The sequence below is a fragment of the Corylus avellana genome, chromosome ca3, assembly GCF_901000735.1.
Source record: "Corylus avellana chromosome ca3, CavTom2PMs-1.0".
Taxonomy (NCBI): Eukaryota; Viridiplantae; Streptophyta; class Magnoliopsida; order Fagales; family Betulaceae; genus Corylus; species Corylus avellana.
In genome coordinates, this window is record NC_081543.1 from 33,756,209 (window position 1) to 33,766,068 (window position 9,860).

General features: G+C 34.8%; 2 protein-coding genes across 2 annotated transcripts in view; one reads left to right on the top strand and one right to left on the bottom strand.

Annotated features, from left to right (window-relative positions):
• Window positions 1–9,359, bottom strand: part of LOC132175407 (E3 SUMO-protein ligase MMS21) — a 53,145-nt gene extending 43,786 nt beyond the window's left edge. The window contains exons 1-3 of the mRNA XM_059587358.1: window positions 9,207–9,359; window positions 8,659–8,730; window positions 7,523–7,633 (exon numbers count right to left, since the gene is read on the bottom strand). Coding sequence (XP_059443341.1) covers window positions 7,523–7,633; window positions 8,659–8,730; window positions 9,207–9,302 — 279 coding nt within the window. The 5' untranslated portion in view covers window positions 9,303–9,359. The remainder of the gene's footprint in view (window positions 1–7,522; window positions 7,634–8,658; window positions 8,731–9,206) is intronic.
• LOC132173418 (probable LRR receptor-like serine/threonine-protein kinase At3g47570) lies at window positions 685–6,161 on the top strand. Its single transcript, XM_059584921.1, has 5 exons — window positions 685–1,459; window positions 1,537–1,680; window positions 3,297–5,300; window positions 5,465–5,595; window positions 5,716–6,161. The coding sequence occupies exons 1-5, from the start codon at window positions 685–687 to the stop codon at window positions 5,815–5,817; spliced, it is 3,156 nt and encodes a 1,051-aa protein (XP_059440904.1). The 3' UTR covers window positions 5,818–6,161.
• Window positions 9,360–9,860: the final 501 nt, after the last annotated feature.

Genomic DNA, 9,860 nt, shown 5'->3' on the forward strand with positions numbered 1-9,860 from the left:
ATCATGTAGACGTTAGAATATACTGAATGAGATTTGATATTATCTGAATATATTAGCATTGATTGTAATTGATAAAATAAAATCAAAATTGAATACCATTTTGTATTCTTTCAATCTTCCTGGCTATAAAATTATAAATAGAGATTATTTGTAGTGTAAAATCATCTAGAGAAATAAGAGCACATGTAGCCTTGAATTTAGCACATATTCACCAAAGGTGTGACGATTAATGTTGCTGTCAAGTGTCCGAGTACTTTTAATTAATTAGTAATTAATATCAAGTTTCCAAGAATAAATTGCTAAGAAATGCCTGAAATTTTGTCATGACAACCTCACTATTTGGCATTTGCTGCCAATTTTCTTAATTGGAGTTTGGAAAAGTGGTAGTATCTCACACCACCAATTTTCTTAATGTCGACCTTGAAAGATTGGATTTCACCATTGACATTAACTTGGAATGTCTTCATCATGTCTATTATAATTTCTACACGCGTTCTCAAGGCAAGTAAAATCTTGCTAGATGAAGATATGGTTTTACATGTTAGCCACTTGGGTTATCATTCCTTTTTTCTTTTTTTATTCAGCGATCTCCTTGTGTGTGTGTGTATATATATATATATATATATATATATATATATAGTCTCACTTGAACTCGCACTAATCCCCACGCCTCGACCTACATACATGGAGAGAACTTGTTTCCTATTCCTCCTTGGCGTGTCACTTCTCGCGGTGCAATTTTACATGGCAAGCTTAGTTGTTGCAACTCTTCCCAACATTACCACCGATCAATATGCTCTTCTTGCTTTAAAAGCTCAAATTTCTCATGACCCTTACAATGTTTTGACAAACAACTGGTCCACCAGCTCCTCTATTTGCAACTGGGTTGGTATCACTTGTGGTTCCAGCCATGGTCGAGTCATTGCATTAAACCTTTCTTACATGGATCTTGTAGGCACCATTCCTCCACACATTGGAAACCTTTCATTTCTTGTTAGTCTAAACATTGAAAACAATAGTTTTCATGGTTCTCTGCCTAACGAGTTGTCTTATCTTTACCGGTTGCAACACTTATCCTTTGGATTCAATAACTTCAACGAAAAAATACCATCAGGGATGGGATTGTTATCCAAACTTCAAACTTTGTCTCTATATGGTAACCGATTCTCAGGGACTATTCCACCATCTTTATCTAACATATCTTCATTGCAAATAATTAATCTTAGTTATAACCAACTTTCGGGCTCCATTCCATCCTCCATCTTCAACATATACAACTTGCAAGGAATTGATCTCAGAGACAACTTGCTCTCTGGTCCGATGCCTTCCAATGTTTCCAACATGTCGTCACTGCAAGTCATTAACCTAGGAGGTAATAATTTCAGTGGAAGTTTACCTTTGGAAATTGGAAACTTAATCATGCTCAAAGAGTTAAACCTTGGCAACAACATCTTTGGAGGTATGTTTAGCATTCTTTTAGCTTTTAGTCACTTCAGAAGTTTTTGTATTTGTTTCTAAATGGGAATTGTTCTGCAGGTACTATCCCACCCACATTATTCAAGTGCAAACAACTGCAAATTTTAGCTTTGTTTCAAAATAAGTTTATAGGAGGGGTACCTCTAGGAATTGGAAACCTAACCATGCTCAAGGAGTTACGGATTTCTGAAAACAACTTTGGAGGTATGTTTTTGTTTGATTATATGGATGGCATCTACCTTTTACTTGCCTCAAATGGGGTACCATTCAATTAAAAGTACAAAATAATTTTTTACCACGGTTTTGAGACGAGCTTCACCTTGGAAAAGGGTGAATTCATATCTCAAGGCTATATATATATATATATATATATATATATATATATATATATATACACTAGTAAAAAACTGAAAGTATTAATCATGTTGCTCTATTTGTGTGCGTGGATTCATATCTCAATCTCATGGCTATATATGTACTTAAGGATTTATATGTATAAAGAAATATAGAAGGAAAAGATACATTAGGGCTCATTGACAACACAATATATTAGCGGTTGCCATGCATTATGCATATGGTCATAGCTTCCTAAATCCACACCCACTTAACAAAGTTAAGCTTAACTTTTGGGCAATGCCTTCTTAAAACATGCTTTGGACAACAACAATGCGACCATCATTGTTTTGTCATGCATTTTGTGTATTGTGCTAGTGAAAACAAAATTAGTAAAGTACTTAATACCCCCATGAGGTTTGCCAACTTTATTTTTACTCTCCCTGGGGTTTCATTTTTATCACAGGAGGTCCATGTGTTTTTGATTAATGACCAAGTTAGTCCATCCGTTAGTTGACCTAACGGACTAACACGTGGACCAATCAGATGTTGACACGTGACACCTATTTAATTTTTTTAAAAATTAAAAAAATGTATTTTTTTTTTTAAAAAAAAAAAAGAAAAAGAAAAGGAAAAAAAATTGCCCCAGGCCACCCCCTTAGCTCCCCTTTGGTGCCCAAGGGGGTGGCCGAAACCACCCCCAGTGGGTGCTGGGGGTGACTCGGCCACCCGCATGGAGCCTAGGGGGTGGCCGAAACCACCCCCAATGGTGGTTGGGGGTGGATTCCCCCACCCCCATCAGGCCAGATGGCCACCCCCATGGCCAAAGGGCCACCCCCAAATGGCCAAGGGGGTGGCCATTTTTTTTCCTTTTATTTTTCTTATTATTTTTTTTTTAAAAAAAAAACAACATTTTTTTTTTAATTTAAAAAAATTTAAAAATTAAATATGTGCCACGTGTCAACATCTGATTGGTCCACGTGTCAGTTCGTTAGGTCAACTAACGAATTGACTAACTTGGTCATTTATCAAAACTACAGAAACCTCCTGTGATAAAAATGAAACCTCAGGGGAGTAAAAATAAAGTTGGCAAACCCCAGGGGTATTAAGTACTTAACCCATTAGTTAATTGAACATACTAACTAAACTTGTACGTTTTTTTTTTTCTTTTCTTTTCTTTTTCCTATACTCTTTTTTTGCAAATTTAAATTTAAGACTTACAAAATATTATATTCACATCTCACACTAAGAACAAATAACAAGATTGTCCACATAGCTCAACTAATAAAATAGAGGCTCAACTGACAAGGTGGATAACTGACCATGTGAAAGGAGGATAGTGGGCATAGTGGCTTATTTATTAATTAGATTTTAATTTGAAGTTTCTGTTGGTTTATTAGACACTTGTTCACTTGTGCGCACGTTTCATTTAAAGCACCTTTTATTTTTTTTGGAATAATAATGTATAGTTGTTCGTATTGTGCCAGGTGAAATACCAAGTGAAATTGGTAATCTACAAAAAATTGAGATCTTCAATATCGGTTACAACAACTTCACTGGTCCAATTCCATTTGAGATCTTTAATATCTCAACAATACAAGTAATTTCAATGCTTTCCAATAACTTGTCAGGCGATCTTCCATCCGATGTAGGCTTCCTACTTCCAAATCTCCAGGTACTTTATCTATGGGGAAATCAACTAAGTGGCACAATTCCCAGCTCTCTGTCGAATGCTTCACAACTCAATCTCTTAGATCTGCATGACAACTCATTCTCAGGCTTAATTCCTAAAGCACTTGGTAACTTAAGGCTCCTCCAGTGGCTCAACGTAGGATACAATAATTTGACCATTGAATCTTCCACTCCAGAGTTCAACTTTTTCTCTTCTCTATCTAATCTGACATATCTAACACTGTTAGGATTGTCAGGTAATCTACAAAATAGGATCCTTCTTGATTCCATTGGAAATCTCCCAACTTCTCTTCAACAACTTTTCATAGATGATTGCAATATTAAGGGCAGTATTCCGAGTGATATAGGAAATTTAACCAACTTGATACTTTTGTCACTACGGTTCAATGATTTGGCTGGCCCTATTCCAACTGATGTGGGAAGATTGCACAAGCTTCAAGCTTTGAGACTCGATAATAATAGACTCCAAGGTCCCATCCCAATTGATCTTTGTCATTTAAAGAGCTTGTTTGAGTTGTATTTAGGTGATAATGAGCTTTCTGGACCTATTCCTACATGTGTAAGTAATATGACTTCTTTAAGAGGTCTTTACTTGAACCTCAACGAATTAACTTCTACGATTCCCTTGAGTTTGTGGAAACTTACAGATATCTTAACTATTGACTTGTCAACAAATTCTCTAAATGGCTCTCTCTCATTAGAGATGGGACATTTGAAGGTCTTGAGAGTATTAGATTTATCAAAAAATCAACTATATGGCGATATCCCAACAACAATTGGTGGCCTCGAAGATATAGCTAATCTCTCATTGGCAAACAATCGATTAGAAGGCACAATTCCTACATCTTTTAGTGAATTGGTAAGCGTGGAATTCTTGGATCTTTCGAATAACAATTTATCTGGAGAGATTCCCAAGTCCTTAGAAGCACTTTCACATCTCAAATATCTAAATGTCTCTTTCAATAGACTACAAGGAAAAATTCCTATAGGAGGACCATTTGCACACTTCTCCGCTGCATCATTTATGTCAAATGATGGACTTTGTGGTGCTCCCCAACTGCAAGTTCCCCCATGTAAAGAAGGTGTTTCTCGACCAAAAAATACGGTAGCAGCTTCTATGCTAAAGTATGTATTACCAGCAATTGGGTTAACATTGATTGTAGTTGCTCTTGTAGTAGTATGGACAAGACGCCGAAAAAAGAATGCAAAACTTCCAAAGGAGGCAAACTCAATACCACTAGCGACATGGAGAATAATTTCCCAACATGAACTAATACAAGCAACAGAAGGGTTCAACACAAGCAACTTACTTGGTAAAGGGAGCTTTGGATCAGTATACAAAGGGACCCTCTCAGATGGAATGATAGTTGCAATAAAAGTTTTCAACTTGGTAGTAGAAGGGGCATCCAAAAGTTTTGATACAGAGTGTGGAGTACTACGCAATATTCGTCATCGGAATCTTATTAAGATCATCAATGCATGCAGTAGCATTGACTTCAAAGCTTTTATATTGGAATACATGCCTAATGGAAACCTAGAGAAGTGGTTGTATTCTCCAGACCGTTGTTTGAGTATCTTACAAAGACTAAATATAATGATTGATGTCGCATCGGCACTGGAATACCTTCATTATGGTTATTCAACACCTATTGTTCATTGCGATTTGAAGCCAAGCAATATCTTATTAGATGAAGATATGGTTGCACATGTTGCTGATTTTGGCATTGTGAAACTGTTAGGTGATGGGGATTCTATGATGCAAACCATGACTCTCGCTACTATTGGGTATATGGCACCAGGTGATGTTTTTAGTTTACAACTAGAACTTACATGTCTATCATTAACTCATGCATACACGTACAAATAACTATATCTTCTTGGTAGAATATTGATTTTAGCACTTTATATCTTTGGAATATATAATTATGTTCTCACGAATAGTTGTTATGTTACAATATAATAGAGTATGCATCGGGAGGAATTGTTTCTACAAGAGGCGATGTGTATAGTTATGGTATTTTGCTGATGGAAACTTTCACAAGAAAGAAACCTACAGATGACATGTTTGATGGAGAAATGAGCTTGAAGCGTTGGGTAAAGGAGTCTTCACCCCTTTCAGTAACTAAAGTTGTTGATGCCAAATTATTGAGAATTGAGAGTGATTGTGCTTCTATGGAGAATTGTATGTCTTCTCTAATGATATTGGCTTTGCAGTGTTGTGCTGAGTTACATGAGCAAAGGATTAATGCAAAAGGTATTTTAACCACACTCAACAAGATCAAATTGAAGTTTCTACAAGATACTGAAGGAAGCTGATATGTGAACATACAGTTTGTATGTAGCTCTTTTATGTTCGTGCTTTTGAAATAATGTAATAGTTTTGAGACTCTCCTAAAGATATTTGTTTATAGCCATTGCATTGTTATAGTCGAAAATAATAGTAACATTTATAAACTGGTACAATTAATGATTGTAGTGACCTATAAACAGGTACAATTAATGATTGGGTTTTGTGTAAAAGGCATGCTTTTGGTGACTGAGAAAAGAAGGCAAAATTGTAGTCGTTTAGTGAACATACTAACGCAATTAGATTATGGTGATCGGGAAGAAGTACAAGTATTCTTTTTTCATTTGTTTGGTTTGTGTTTGGCTCCTAAGAAATCGAGGGGCAATACTCTCTCAATATATATATATATATATATTCAAATATGAAGTAATAATATCAAAATATGAACTCGTTGAAGTCATTGATAGAAGGTGTTTGAAATGGTAATATCTGAATTGCTGAAGTTCATGATTATGGCTGTATTCATGAAATAATTTCGTGAAAAATGAGGTATTTGACATGATTAAAAAAGAGAGATATTAGGAGTTCTTTGGTTTCATTTCACTCTTTCTTTTAAATTGTTAAATTAACAGTTATCCCAAAAGATAAATTTAAATACTGATTACTCCCCCTCACGTGTGGGGTTTAAACTCCCTTTTAATAGTGAGGCCCAACAAGTTGAATATTTTCTAATTTAAATGGGGGTGAATTGACGAAGTCACATAACCTTTGGCTATGATACCATGTTAAATTACCAGTTATCCTAAAAGCTTAAGCTGATAGGAAGAGATAAATTTAATCACTTAATCAGTACTTTAACATAGATAACTTATTTTCTTTGTTCTGATTCGATAGTCATTTATGGAATTAACTTATTCAATAGTTTCAACTTGTACTGGAGCAAATTTTAAGACCATAGCAACTCGATCAACTTTTAATTATTTTATATAGAGAAATACATAATATAAAATTAAGTTTATATGTTTTGTGATTCAAGTGCTACATAGTCCTGTGGACCTAAATTCAAGGCCTATTTCTATGTTCCTAGCCCATCCTAATGGGGAGTTATAAATCCTCCCAAGGAAAAAGACCAAGAGATCATGAACCTTCACTGATAATACTCTCAAAGAAAACCCAAAGAAGTATCATTAAGTGGGTTATCGAAATCACGCCACATCTCTCCACTTAAAAGTGGGTCCAACTCTTCAAAGATCAACTTAGCAAGGTGGTTCAAAGCCGGTCTTCGGTCCGGATCCCCATTTTTTATGCTCAAAAGATTCAACAACTATAGAACACAAATGTTTTATAGGTGCAAATGATAAAGTTCATGACTTACTGAGTATAGATACACAGAATTACAAGTTATTGTGTTGTGAATTCAGTTTTCTCTTAACAACGAGTGAAAAGTGAATCTCCCAATTAGAAGAAATAAGAAACAAGTCAATTCTAGACCAAGAGGGGTAGTCTTGATGTTGTAATGTGTTTGTCCTGCATCATATGCATTAGTAATACAGTAAGAATGAATTAGATTTTAAAAAATAAAAAAATAGAAAACACTTCAACACATAATTTTAAAATAGAAAAAATAAGAAAAAATGTCAAAATGTAGTAATAAAAAATTTGAAATTCTTGCCTATCCTTTTAATAGTCCAACACCCATGAAACTCCAAAGAAAATAATCGAGAGAAAACATACCCAGATAGCTTCTCTAAATTGGCGTATTATAGGATGGTTTTGTGGAACTGAAGATAAACTAGGCTTGAGCTTTGCAATCTCATCCTCAAACAACTTCTTAAAATTAGTTATCTGCATTTCAAGCATTAAATTAACAAATCAGAGAAAAGGAGGATAATAAAACATTTACATAAAGACAAAATCATTTGAAGAGAAAAACTTTGCATTATATAGAGTTCAAGCACCTCTCCTACAGATCAACCAAAAGGCAGTTAACAAATCAACAAAGGCATTAAGAAACAAGAAAGCAAGAGATAATGGCTTCAGTTTCAGATCCAAAAATTTAAATTCCTTTCAATTTTCTATATTCTCTCACAATCAAACAAAGCATAAGCAGAAATACTATGGGGAAAAAAAAACTCATTGTCCAGAATAGTATAATATCATCTGAGACTCATGATTATCTCTCTTCATCATATTCAAATCTACTATTAAAAAAGCAAGTAATATCAACGCATTATCTTCGAATCTAAATTCCTTGCCCTAGAAAAAGTAACATCATATTTACTGTTTAAAAAACAGACGGTCTAGTTTACACCCCCTTTTTTTTTTTTTTTTTTAAGGAAATAGATGAATTCTCATTAATGAAGAATCAGATGGATACAGGTTGTTCCATCAAAACAATATCACGGATAGCCCCTAGAATTGTAGTGTTCCAGGTCTTCTCAATGAACCGTTTACGCTCTTAGGCCAAGCCATGTGCAGCCTTATTGAAATTTCGTGTACCCACCCCAATCGAGTAAACTTCAAACTCATGTAAAGCGCCCCCTCCACAAGAATCGGGTAATACTCCGGCTTGCCCCAAGGAATTGTTTGCATCCAAGGAGATTCGAACTTAAACTTGATGGAAATGCCACCAAGAGTAAGGCCCTTCCCACTTGTGCCAACCCTAATGAGACTGAATTAATCCTAAAAAAATTTCTATTCATCAGTTGGGGGAAGTATTATGTCCTTTTGAATTGCCAAATGCTGAAAAGAAATTCATATCCAAAAATTTAAATTCCTTTCAATTTTCTATATTCTCTCGCAATCAAACAAAGTATAAACAACAATACTATTGAGGGAAAAAAAGCTCATTGTCCAGAATAGTAGAATACCATCTGAGACTGATTATCTCTCTCCAAATCAACCCCAATTTCCATTATCATATTCAACGCCTTCCGAAATTCCTGAAACAAACAACCCAAAATAGAGTTGTGGTAACACCATGGATAGGACATGCAATGTGATTAGGCATCATTTGGGTAGGAATTCGAAGCACTTATTAGCGAAAAATCATATTGTATTCAGCAACAAAAAGAAAAAAGAAAAAGAAAAAGAAAAAGTAGTTTCAATAGGGCAATCAAACAGCAGCTTTCGACAATAATATAGGATCAGTCAGCACTGATTTTTAGCATTTATCAACTCTTAGAAAGCACTTATCTTGCTTTAAAAGCAAAAGCATCCCATTGTGTTCACTTTCAGAAAACAACGCGAACTTCTTTCAAAATCAAAGTATAGACTTTGGGGGTACCAGGCACTGCTTGGCTTGCATTTTCAAAGAACTTGAATTTCTTTCCAAAAAAAAAAAAAACGGAAACAAATTCGATTCCCAAAATCACTAAAAAGTACTTCCAAAATGGTAAAACACAGGAAGGAAATTTACAGCAATGAGGGACTGATTGTCGGAGTACAGTGTCGAAGCTGCAGTTTGGATTCTTCCGGTGACGCCTGTGGACCGCGAAGCAGAAGTGGAGGCCATGGTTGGTCACTAGGGTTTTGGATTCTGAGAAACCGTGTTTGATTTGTGATCATTTTGGAGGGAGAGTGAGCCAAGAGGGAAAAGTTTTCCCACCAACAACGCACCGTTTTAGCATTTATTTTTATTATTATTATGGGTAAATATATTATAAGTCTTTCAGTCAACCAGCAAAAACTAAAAATTTCTTGAGTTTTTTTTTTGTTTTTTTTTTTTATTTATTTTTTTCGAATTTTCACTCTCTAAATGAATCAAAATGCCAATAAAATTCCTACCGTTAAATTTTTTTTAAAATGGTTAACAGTCGTTAGTCTCATTGAAACGGTGCGTTTCACTTTACTTTAAAGGGAAATTAGATATAAAATCCTTAGGTAAACGCGCTTTTTTTAAAAACTCCCTGGGTTTTTTTTTTTGAAAATTTAGTCCTTGAGTCACTCGAAACTACTAGAAAACTCCCTACCGTCAATTTTTGTTAACTTCCGTTACTCTAATCAAAACTCACCGTTTTATCTGATTAAAATACTATTTTTTTTATTAATTTAATTTAAAAAATTCAATCTT

Coding starts and splice junctions, on each gene's coding strand:
- LOC132173418 (XM_059584921.1), top strand. CDS start 685: ATGGAGAGAACTTGTTTCCTATTCCTCCTTGGCGTGTCACTTCTCGCG. Junction 1,460..1,536: donor TGGCAACAACATCTTTGGAG/GTATGTTTAGCA, acceptor ATTGTTCTGCAG/GTACTATCCCACCCACATTA. Junction 5,301..5,464: donor TATTGGGTATATGGCACCAG/GTGATGTTTTTA, acceptor ACAATATAATAG/AGTATGCATCGGGAGGAATT.